General features: G+C 42.6%; 1 protein-coding gene across 1 annotated transcript in view; it reads right to left on the bottom strand.

The window, feature by feature from the left end:
* Positions 1-220: 220 nt before the first annotated feature.
* The window catches only part of LOC138491915 (dehydrogenase/reductase SDR family member 4-like), a 295,693-nt gene continuing 283,858 nt past the window's right edge, over positions 221-12,055 (bottom strand). The window contains exon 10 of the mRNA XM_069618778.1: positions 221-474. Within this exon, the coding sequence (XP_069474879.1) occupies positions 360-474 (115 nt within the window). The 3' untranslated portion in view covers positions 221-359. The remainder of the gene's footprint in view (positions 475-12,055) is intronic.

Below are 12,055 nucleotides of genomic sequence, written 5' to 3'. Positions count from 1 at the left end.
TAGCACACAAAATAACTTTCAGAGACAATTTCCAAATTCGATTAACCATCTGACTTGCTTCTTTGAATATGTCTACTGACATTTTGTGCACAGAGCAGAAAGGTGGTTTGAATGCAACTTGGTCTTTACCGGCTAAATACCGTGATCGGGTCAAAATGGTTCTTGCTTAATTGTACAAAATTTTTGGAAGGCAGTATTCATACAAGCTTTAAATAAAAGTACACAATCAATCGAGATGTACATATCATTGATATCATTGAGTACAATTGAAGGAAATAGGTTTTAAAAGCAGTCAAATTTCTTCAAATGTCCTTCATAGATGCACAAGGACAATTCGAGCGAAAGTTACTGTCTCGCTTTCAGATCCTTGTTCTGTATCCTCCCCCGACCACCATGATCTCTCCAGTGATATAGGAGGCGTCGGATGAGAGGAGAAAAGACACCATTCCAGCACATTCCTCCGGCTCTCCCGCTCTAAAGACAAAAAGATAATGAACATTATTAAATATGATATTAAATTTGAAAACAACACTTATGCCAATATTGGTTTTCCTTTGATGTGATTTTTAATGCTGTAACCCCGACGCATGGATTTAGATATGGAATTAACATGAGGTTCTGCTTGAATTTTTCAGGAAAAAGAAAGGGGATCGACCTATAACAGTGGGACTCCATTTTGGTTGTTATCTCTATATTCACTAGCCCAATTTATTGTTTGCCTATTTCACATCTAGTATCCTGGATAACTATTTTAAAATAATGATGTTTACCACATTCAATTCTAGGACTTTTTCAAATTTACTGACACAGAAAAGAGAAGTCAAGTTTAAAGGTAGAATTTTGACCTCAATGGCAGAAATCCTGAGTTGCAAAGAAGTAGTAAAACATAGATAACGTAAAGGTTTTCTATGGGTTAAAGAAGGGATACTTATCACCTCCCCTGTACCAGGGCTATTTACTTCTGCATGTCGAATACTCAATTTCTGAAAACAAGGCAATAGCATTAGGGTTTGTGAAAAGCCCAGTTTCAGTTTTAAGAAACAAGTTAAGAATCTGAGATGTGATCAGGATCCTATACCATTTATCCCTAGCTTGCTAACACTACTGGGATTACCTGGGGGGAGACCCAGCAATTGCCGTAAAAATCTGTTCTGGAATATCTCCAGAGATTTATGGTTACTGTTCCCCCACATTTCAGAAACATAAAGGATCAACAATGAAAATGTCATCTAAAAAACGTCCAAACATTTATCTTTGGGCCTCAAGCATAAAGTAAAACCTGATTAGTCCCTTCAATCTGAGGCCTGTACTTGCACCATGATCCATTCTTTGTAAACACTAGAGCAAGATACAAATACCGCTCTAATTCCTATATTATTTAGGCATCTAGTAGCCACTTGTAGGGTTTCCCCTGTTTATCGAAAACCATTATCTTGATCGTAGCTTCATTTAGTTTTAGCCTATGTTTTTCCATATATCCTTTAGCAGAGGTAAGCCATTGATCAAGGCCACAGATATTTAAAGATACAATGGCAGAATCATCCGCATATAGAAGAGCACTATGATCTAGTTTCTTCAAAGAAGGTGATAGTACATTTGTTCCTGCCTTGTCGGGGTCAATACTTTTTTTCTTATTTTTATTTTTTTATTGTGTTAGTTTAAAAATAAACTTTTACAAGACATCATCTAAGCCGGTCAGAAACAAGTCCTAACAAGTCCAATATTTTTTTCCCCCCGGAATTTCCACTCATTTTTCACTCTAGATGTGTCCACTCTGTGTCAATGCAGCCCCACCTTCTTCTTAGAGTCTGTTCAGGTAGTTCACCACAGCACTGATACTGGACAACTTGATTTCAATCTTCATTGCTGGCCACCAGTCCCCTGGATTTAATGACGAAATGGATCTGATCCTGGCTCCAGAAAATAGAGTCCTCAGCTCCGTAAGACCAGTACAAAACAGCAGCAGGTGCTTTAAAGTCTCAATTTGCCCTTTTTCTGTGCGGAAACGACAGTGGTTTGGCGTTTTTGGGCCATTCCTTGATAGTATCGCCAACATTGCATTAGTTGGGAATATGTTTAATCTGAAGCGCATAAACTGCGTTCTCTGATTCTTATCATGCAATTGCTTAGGTATTGCGGGAGAGAACCCACATTTCTTAGTTCATGGTCGAGTTGTTGGTGTAGTTTGTATACTGCTGCTTTGTCCAAAGTGGTGATAGAGTCATTTTCATACAGTTTCTTTTTTACCCAACAAGGTTTTTTTAGAAGGTCTTCTCTGGAACATTCCAACTCGCTTAATGTATCATTGTTGTCGTGTATCCATTCTTTTATGGTTTTATTTGAGCCACGTTTAATTTCTTCTTGTACTATCTTGAAGATTTCTCAGCTTCCCGGGTCTATACATTTGCTGAACAAAGCCAGTTGTTTCCACTCTACAGTCACCTGGAGGGAAGATATTCCCCGTTCTCTTTGCAAGATGTGCATAGGTAGAGAGTTGGGCACTTTCCTCACTTTTTTTCAAGAAGAGGCCCTCCAGTCGCATCCAAATGTTGGTTGGAGTATTCATAACGGCCTCTGAACCATATGTAAGGATTGGCAGTACTTTCATTTGGTAGAAATCCATCACAGGTTGTATTGTAAAGTAGCCATATTTTGTGTTTATTTTGCATGCCTGGGCCGCTAGGTTTTTTGCTTTGCTATGCAGGAATGCTGAAATTGGAGACTTCACAAGGCTGTTATTTATCCAAATTCCTAGGCACTTGAATGTTGATACCTGTTCAATTTTTTTTGGCCCAAGTATCATTTGTTCGCGTTGTTTTGATTCTTGGTCTCGGGTTTCCCAAACTCTAGGATCTTTAGTTTCTCTATATTTACCTGTTAACTGTTCTTGGCAACATAGTTTCTCAGTTGGATTAACTGCTGTTTAGACCCACCAGCCTCTGGTCTATCAAAACTAAGTCATCGGAATAGAGGAGTCTAGCTAGGTGAGTCCCTCCGAAACATGGGGGAAGCGTCTATCCTTACCTAGCGAGTTGCCAATATCTGCCAGAAAAAAGTTGAAGAGTTCCAGAGCCAGAGTACACCCCTGTTTCTGGCCTTTAAGTGTCAGGATTTCGTTTAAAAGTAGGCCTGTCTGGTTCAGTCTAGATCTTATTAATGTATTCTCATGGAGGTCAATTAAAGGGACCAGTATGGAAACTGGGCATTTGTTCTTTGCCAGTCTATCCCACAGGTGATTTCAACCCCCATGGTTGAAAGCCTGTACAAGGTCCACAAAGGTGAGGTACATCTTACTATTTTTTTCCTAAGCTCTCACGTTCAGGATGCTTAATATCAAGATATTTGCTCCAGTACTGGCCCCTCTTCTGAACCTGGTTTGGAGATGGTCATAGCATCTTTGTTGTTTCAGCCAGTACGATAGGCTGGACAGAAGCAAGTAGCCAAAGATCTTGCCAATCATGTTGTAGAAGGGCAATCAGGCAATTGTTTCCAGGGTCTTTCCTGTTGCCCTTCTTGGAAATCGGGACAATGACTGCTTTCCTCCACAAGTCCGGAATAACCCGACCTCCAAAATGTGGTCGAACAAAAATGTAATGAATATCACCCATTCTTCTGGATGATCCTTCAGTGTGGCGTTGCTGAAACAATCGGGTCCGGGGGCTCTAGAGCTTGAATTCTTTTGAATTTTGTTAACTTAAAAGTTGAGAACAGGCCTCCTCCCCTGTTGTTCTTGGTTGGCTTTTCTGGCGTAGATGAAACCTCTACCACTTTTATGGTATCTGACAGGGTTTCGGAAGCTGAGGCAATCTATCCTAGTAGATCGAGGGAGCCATCCCACACTGTCTCGGCTCCCAAGTTTGAGGTCCTGGGGTTCCCTGGGGAGGGGACAGGAATCTCTGGCTCCACAGGTTCCTCTGATTGAGATGTATTCCCTCCTGGCGTCAGACAGCTTCCCGGAGAGGGTGAATTGTCCCTCCAGGAAGTATTTGTAGTGTCCGTACATGGGTGTGTTGACTTCACTTCCTGGTGTCTCAGGTAAATCGGGTAGATCCTCGATTGGGGGATTGTTTGGGAATAGTGGGTTTTGAACTTGGGCTGTTACTGACACATTCATTAATTGTGTAATTGTGGAAGAAGTTCTGAACCCTATCGAAAGGAGATCATGGTGTCCTTGGGGTTTCCTAACAAGATCTACATTTTTGTCCAAACCTGATAGAGTGCCATGTGTGTGGATGTAGCGTCTGTGTTTAGGCAGCAGTTCCAAACATCCATGGGTTTTATGCTCTCATGCTCGTGGACTAGCTTTCCCAGGGAGGTCATTTACAAGGGGCCCAATTGGGGATAGCCAGTGAAGACGTGTTATGCAGTCTCCAAGTTGGTGGGACAGAGACAAATTCGACAATATCTCTCTTCTGCCGTGCGGCCCCATGTAGCTCCCCAAATATCCCGTAATGACAATAGATTACAGTGCATCATGATGCGCATACGTTGTATTCCTGGATGAGGACATTGTACACAATACCTCTGGGGCCTTTCAAATGTGTGTGTCACAGTATTTACAGTGGAGTAGCCTTTTAGTTTTTCTAAATGGGAGTGGATGAGACACCAATCCCATTTCTTTAGTTTCCTACAGAAGGCACCTTTTACTATGTTAAAATAATTACAGAGATTTAGATTAGGATGCCATTCAATTAGGTCCAATTGCTCATTATTGAATTTAGTGTAATTCAAGCCTCGTACTAAAGGCTTGTTCTGTGTGTTACAGCCCATCACTGCTAATAAGGGGCACCGTGCAGAGAGCAGAGATGTTATATGGAGTACTCCTGTTCTTCTCAATGCCATGCCTGTCAAGGAGATAAAACTGAATTCTAGACATGTATGTTCCATAGGCGTCGACTTGGGCAACCCCAATAAAGACCTTCCAGTCCATTTAACCAGCTCAAGTGAAGCCAAGCTAAGGCCTCCAGTCCATATAGGTTTGCGGGACAGAACCACTATTTATATAGCAATCCCAACAAGGGAATAGCCAGCATGGAGATGAACGACGGCATAGAACACTTAGTTGCTTTGCTGTCCTGATTTTCAGTTCTCTAACCTTGGCATAGGTTGATCAATTTGATATGGTGTTGCCTAGATATTTATAGGAGTCGACATGTTGGATCTCTCCAAAAGTTGTAGTCATCACAGGGTGATTAATTTTCTTTGGGGAGAATTGCATGATCTTGGTCTTACTTAAGTTCACAGCCAACCTGTTGGCCTTTGCATATCTCCCCAATTCGTTTAGCATGGCCTTTAACCCTGAGAAGGTCTGGTCCAATATGACCAGATCATCAGCATAAAGCATGGCGGAGACAGATTTTGTTTGAATTTTCAGGGACATTTGGCTCGACTCTCTAGACAAACTGGTAAATTCGCCAGGTACAGGGTAAATACCAAGGGAGCCAGCACACACTCTTGGTTGACACCCCTGTTAATACCCACAGCCCTGGCCAGACTACCATTAGTCAGATTACCATATCTTAAAGTGAAATATACACATGTAATTCAATAGACCTACTTCTTATACAAAAGTGCGGAAGACAAAATAGCTTTGGAAAAAAATATGAGAGAGGAAATGTTCAAATAAATGTGCAGGCAAAGTATAAAAGGTGCTCACCTTTAAAACCTTGCAATCTGTCGTGAAATATTCCCTGGACTAAATCCCAATACAAAACAAGTGCTTGTGGTCTTGTGAGTAAGCGTCAGCACTGGAAAATGACAACCCGAGTAAAATCCTGGTAGCCAAATACTTGAGCAAGTTTGCCAACCTCAAAAAAACCCAAGGGGTTGTGCCGGCCCTCTGAAGAAAAGTAATGCTGTCCACTCACGTGTCCTTTACTTGTGCCTTAAAAAGCAGCCACAAATAAGGGAAAATAACTGAACCAGTGTCCAGGATTGCAAACTCACTTGCCTCATCATAGGCAAATACTCATGACTTACTTGCCCTCTCATCATTTCCCCTCCCCACCCCATGTCTGACATTCAACAATACTCTGATTTATAAAGAAAACTTGAACATTATTCGTACCATAGTGTCACTCAAATATATAAATCCTTATAGAACTATGTTAGGCAAAAAGTGTACAATTGTGGCATTATTCTCTCCGTCTTGACTGGGAGACTACAAATACCAGAATGCAATTCAGCAAAAGGCAAATAATTGGCTCTTAGTGCAAAACATTCAAGGACTGATGGTAGCACAGATTAAAAAAAATATAATTTGGATGCGCATTCTGTCACCCATCCATGCAGTAACTGGTACTGACCCTGCTCAGCTTCAAAGCAGGACTGACCCTGCTTAGCTTCAAGTGGTCTTGTAATGTAGGCTCATTTATCGTGTAACATGGCCGGAGGACACTGGCCCCTTCCTCTCTTTAAAACTATGCAGATTCTTTCCTAGTTACGGCATGGATGGGAGACCAGGATGGCTTTACTGCCACATTAACTCTCTGCACAATCCTGAGTTTGGGTGGAAAGTTTGAGATTTACCTCCAGCTTTTAGCTGGAGGTAAATCTGGCCACTTTCTACCAATTTCCAGTGCAATTACCCTAGTGCAATTGCGCCATGGTAACTGCACCAATACTGCCCCATAGAGTCATACGGACTCTTAAAAAATGGGGAGTACCGGAATTGACGCAACTCAGTATCTGGCGCTAATAGCACCAGATTGGGTTGCAGTAACGTTATTTGCATTGGGTGGTATACCAGCACATTTACTGCCAGGATACTCACCAACTTTTGATGAGGCCCTTGGTCTTTACATCCCAGCCAAACCTCTGTAGATCAATTGAGAGCTCAAGCAGTAGGTGATCGCTCTCGCTGCGATCTACCACAATACATTTTTGTATTCTTTGAAAGAGGTAGCAATCCACCATTATATAATCTATCATAGAGTGTTTTAGAGTGTTCCGTGGCTCCGTGCTGAGTAGGAGTGTTGTTTTCAACCTGCCCTGCTGGAACTTCGTTATTCTTACAATTGGACCTCTCTTGACTTCACGTGTGGTTATCAACGAGTTTTGTGTATGTCAGGCGCAGGACACCTAAGTCAAAGAGTACACAAGAAGTGAGTGATGTATAAAATAACTCCCCCTTTATTGACGTGACATTTCCTTTTTCTAAGGCTTAACCTTAGCACTGCGTGTGTTTGAGGTGGGGCAAATTGAATTATTGGTGATTCATGCGCCATTGAACCACCCATAAAAGATAACATTGGGCCACATTACGACCCTGGCGCTAAGTGTTTAACGGCACCATAAGAGGCTGCGGCGCCGTTAAACACTTAGCGCCTTACTACGAGATCCCTTTGCGGGACCCAACCTTAACGGCTGGTCTACACCAGCCGTTAAAGTATGGACCCGCAAGGGGACCTTGGTGCTAAGTACGGTACCGCAATTTGCGGTACCGTACTTAGCGCCTTCCCCATTCCCATAGAGCCCTATGGGGCGAAAATGGGAATGGGGAAGGGCCATGGTTCAATGGGGAATTACTGCCCCGCCAACCTTGGAATGGGGTGGTAATTCCCCATTGAACCATGGCGGACCCGTTACAACACCGGCACCAACCATGGTGCTAATAGCGCCATGGTTTAGCGCCAGTGTTGTAATGAGGGCCACTGACTTTTTTCGGGGTGACTGTGGGGCTTGTCCATTTGAGCCACGATTGTTGCAAAGAGATTACCTTTAATACACCATCAGTGTTTTTGTATACATAGGGCCTCATTACGAGGTGGGCGGTAAGAGATTACTGGCACGGGTAAGGGCACCGATGCCGGTAATCCCTTACCGCCCTACTACGAGTTCCCTTTGCGGGTCCTTCCTTAACGCCTGTTTTTTTCAGGCGTTAAGGGCGAGACCCGCAAAGGGACTCTAGAGCTAATAACGGTACCGCAATTTGCAGTACCGGTATTAGCGCCTTACCCATTCCCATTGAGCCCTAGGGAGGCTCAAATGAGAATGGGGATGGCCCTGGTGAATGGGGAATTACCGGTCCCGCCAAACTTGGAATGGACCGGTAATTGCTCCATTCACCAGGGTGGAGTCGGAACGAGTTTGGAGGCAGCTCCAACCTCGTAATGAGGCCCATAGTCATTTTCGTGGTGACTGTGGGGCAAAGTGCCTTTGAGCCAAGACTCTAGAAAAGAGACTACCTTTAAAACATCTTTTGGAGTTTTGTATTCTCTCTGCATATAAAGCTGGTTGTATACCTGCTAAAATACATTGAAAAGTGGTTGGTCCGCCATCACTGGATAACAACTAACCAGCATGCCGGGGAAGGCTCTGCCCAAACCTAGAAATGGTAATTTAAGGAAACAAAAACTGTACAGTAAATGCAATGGCTATGAGCGTGCCCCAATGCTGGGGGGGGGGGATTGTCAATAGAGAAAACTTCTGAGACTACAAATTCCACTGTGCCCCCTGTTCCTGGCAAAAAAAAAACAACTGAATAAAACAAAGGAAATCTCTACCAAAAAACAGCACATCACTGTGCGTTTGAATAATGTAGAGCATGCAGAGACTAATGTACAGGTCCATGAGGCACACAATGTGAATACATCTGATCTCCACTCCACTTTTGGTGGGATTGATAATAATTTGCTATTAGAATGGTGCTATCAAGTTAGTATTTCCATGCGCCCAGCAGTGGTGGCAGATGGCGGTTTTAAAAATCATGAAGAAAGTGTGCCCTCCAAGGTATCAATGAATTCTTCAGCTACTTCTCGAAATCTAAACCCTGCCTCTGAGTTCTCAACACAACGTCTTTCAGCCTCCCAAGTATGGTTATGGATGACACGCCACCATTGTGCATACACTTATCCCTAGCACTAATAACCATATTAACAGCCAGCATAATTACTCGAATAAAACATCGGTATTGATTAATGACGTTGTACACTGCAATAAAGATTTTACTGAAATGATGTGGGCATATCTATGAGGAGGTGACGAGGCAGGGCAACATCATGTGACTACTTGAAGGAACGCAATCAAAAAAGACATTGAATACATCTCGGGAAGGGGCTAATGGTATGGCCGAGCCGGAAATCATAACCATTGATTCCCTGGAAGTGGGTGTTATAAATTGCCTTACGGAAAATGCCCTATCATCATCCCTAAATTACCCCACACGTATGGAAAGTCGTTTAAAAAAATGCCTAATGTTACGGCCAAAAGCTCCCAATAAACCTCAAACTCGAACACTGTTCTTAGATACTCAACCTTTAAATTCAAATATTGTATCAGAGACTGAGCCCCCTCTTTAGTCAAAGAAAGCCAAGAACCAGGGCATGCGGCATAAAAAGCACCTCCAACAAAGTGGTGGCACCTTAATTAGTTTGCTGTTGAAAGACAATAAAATCAGCCAGGCCCGCCTGCAACTAGAGGAAGTACCGACCCGTACTGCAAGTGAGCAACGTGCATCAACCTGTTCTATTGGCATTAGATCAGAACCAACAAACCAAACAATAAATTGGCAAATGCGAGATAGGGGAAGTGTAGCTCACCAAATTCCTTCTAATTTGGTACTTGACAGCCATATAGTAACTATTCCTCAAGTACACTCTAATGTTAAGAAGGTAACAATCAATCGTCCGGTCCTGTAGAAATTATTCGTAAAAGTCCCGTTGCATTCTAAATTCCAATGATATTGATTTTGTGCAGCCTCTGGGCCCGAACTATGATGATATGACCAAAATTTACTGTTCACTACCATCCACGGCATCTTTGATATGAGCCCAAAGAGACTCACTGGAATTTCTGGGATAAAAATTAGGCGCTTCACCAGTGTTGAAGACCAGTCTTAAAGTTTGTGACCAATGTAAACATTGTTCAAAAAGGGACATACAACAATCTTCATCACCACCAAAGAAATGTGCTACCCCAACACACAGGGATGGAACTGTTAAGGAGTGTTATACCAGGTGCTGTGTTGCCTCATGATTGAATTAATATAATGTCCTGGAATACGCGTGGTCATTCCCATTTTATAACGGATGGCGGATCCCTTGCATCCCTTTTGAACTCGAATATATTTTTGTTGCAGGAAACATGGTTATGTCAGCCTATTTACTTAAACAGATACCAGATTCAACAGCCTCTGGCAAAGAAGGGACCATTAGGACGTCCCTTAGGTGGTTTATTAATAGGGGTTACACAAGACATCCCCTCAACACTTATTAAGCCTATCGACGTTGGGGGTAATGTTCTGATGGTGGAAGTAGGATTATTACAGGGTTATATACGTAAAAAGATGTTAATAGTATGCATCTATGATGCCCTGGGGATGGATAAAACAGAGTCTATTTTTGAGTATATAGATAACCTTATTATGTCCGGGTACACGACCTAGAGTCTGACATAATCCTCTTGGGTGGTGACCTGAATGCAAGATGTGGTGAATTTGTCATACTGAAAACAAATAATCTGTTGTTCAAAGAATCTAACATTAAGGGACGTGGGTGGCTCAATTTTCATGACCCTTAATGGACGCTTACTGAATTACATTACTGCTAACTCAACTTGGAAAGTGGACAAGAAACATCGAATTCTGGATTATCTATGTGGGAATAGTTTGCTATTGGACTGTGGGTCATCATTGTGTGTTGTTCCTACCCAGTACAGTGATCACTGTATACTGGAACTTCATTTAAAAGGAATAGGTGATAGGTGGGGACCCCAGGAAATGGGACCTGAGGATTTGGAGGTTAATCAGGGAGGCAATAAAAGTTGCTGCTCTGAAGGCAATATTAGAAGGGCCTGCAAGGAGCTTGCAGATATTTTAATAGATGGTTCAAAGAATCTGGATAAGACCACCGCAGAAGGTATCAAATCATGGATCCTTGAAACCACTACAAAAGTGGGGGTACTAAAGGGAAGGCCCCAAACCCTGCTGGATAATAAAAAGGCAATGGGCCTCATTACGGGTCCAGTAGTAACCGTGCCGGTGCATCCGGCAGGTTGCCACCAGACCTGTAATGATTTACCAGCGCCTGACTTCCCGGTAACACCCGGGGATTATAACCCCAGCGGACCGAAAAGTCAGGCGCCGGTAAATTGTAAGTCCCCTTTCCCCTAGAGTTCTGTGGGACTCTATGGGAATGGGGACCACGGAAGCACTGGAAGCACTGTCCATGGCTATATTAATGGCCAACCCAGGAAAGTGGGCGATGCTGATATGCAATCTGTTTTCAAAGGTCTGTCATCAGAGGGAGATTCTAAAATCTTGGAATCGATCCATACTGGTTCCTATGTATAAGTCTTGTGACCGTTTAGTATCAGAAAACTACCATTTGTTTTCATTACTCGAAACTATGGGGAAAGTGTTCACCACCTGTGTTTTGAAAAGTCTGCAAACATGGGTGGACGAAAAATATCTATTACATCTGTTACAAACTGGCTTCTGAGCAGGCACCAGTATGAATCTTAACATTAGAGTCTTGGACAGACTGATTACTAACGTAAAAAGTAAATTCAGTCCTTCACTGTATATTGCCTTTGTGGATTTCACATCTGCATTCGATCTAGACAATAGAGAGCGACTTTGAGTTAAAATGTCCGAATGGGGCTGTCCTCTGTGGCTTCTGCAGATAGTTAAGTCCCTTCATAATGATGCTACCACCAGGATAAAGCTGAGATATGGAAATCATTTCTCAGGCAAATTCAGTATAAACAGGGGAATTAAACAAGGGTGCATGATGGCCATGCTTCTCTTTAATTTACATTGAGTGGATTTGATCCACCGCTTGGAGACAGAGGCTAAATAGCCACCTAGAATTAGTCAGGACCGAATTGCTGCAATTTTGTATGCAGACAACCTTGTACTTCGTAGCCATACCGTGGCTGGAATTAAGGGTGTATTCAGAGAACTGGCCCGGTACACAAATGAAAATGAGTTGACCATAAACTTGAAAACCAAGGTGATGTTGGTGTCCTCTAAAAAATAAATAGGTCGGTCATTGAGTTGGGACAAATACAATATACTTTCTCATGTAAATATCTTGGCCTTGATCTGTGCAAGCTA

This window comes from Ambystoma mexicanum, chromosome 10, assembly GCF_040938575.1.
Source record: "Ambystoma mexicanum isolate Mex_15411 chromosome 10, UKY_AmexF1_1, whole genome shotgun sequence".
Lineage (NCBI taxonomy): Eukaryota > Metazoa > Chordata > Amphibia > Caudata > Ambystomatidae > Ambystoma > Ambystoma mexicanum.
This window is presented reverse-complemented; position numbering and strand designations above follow the sequence as displayed.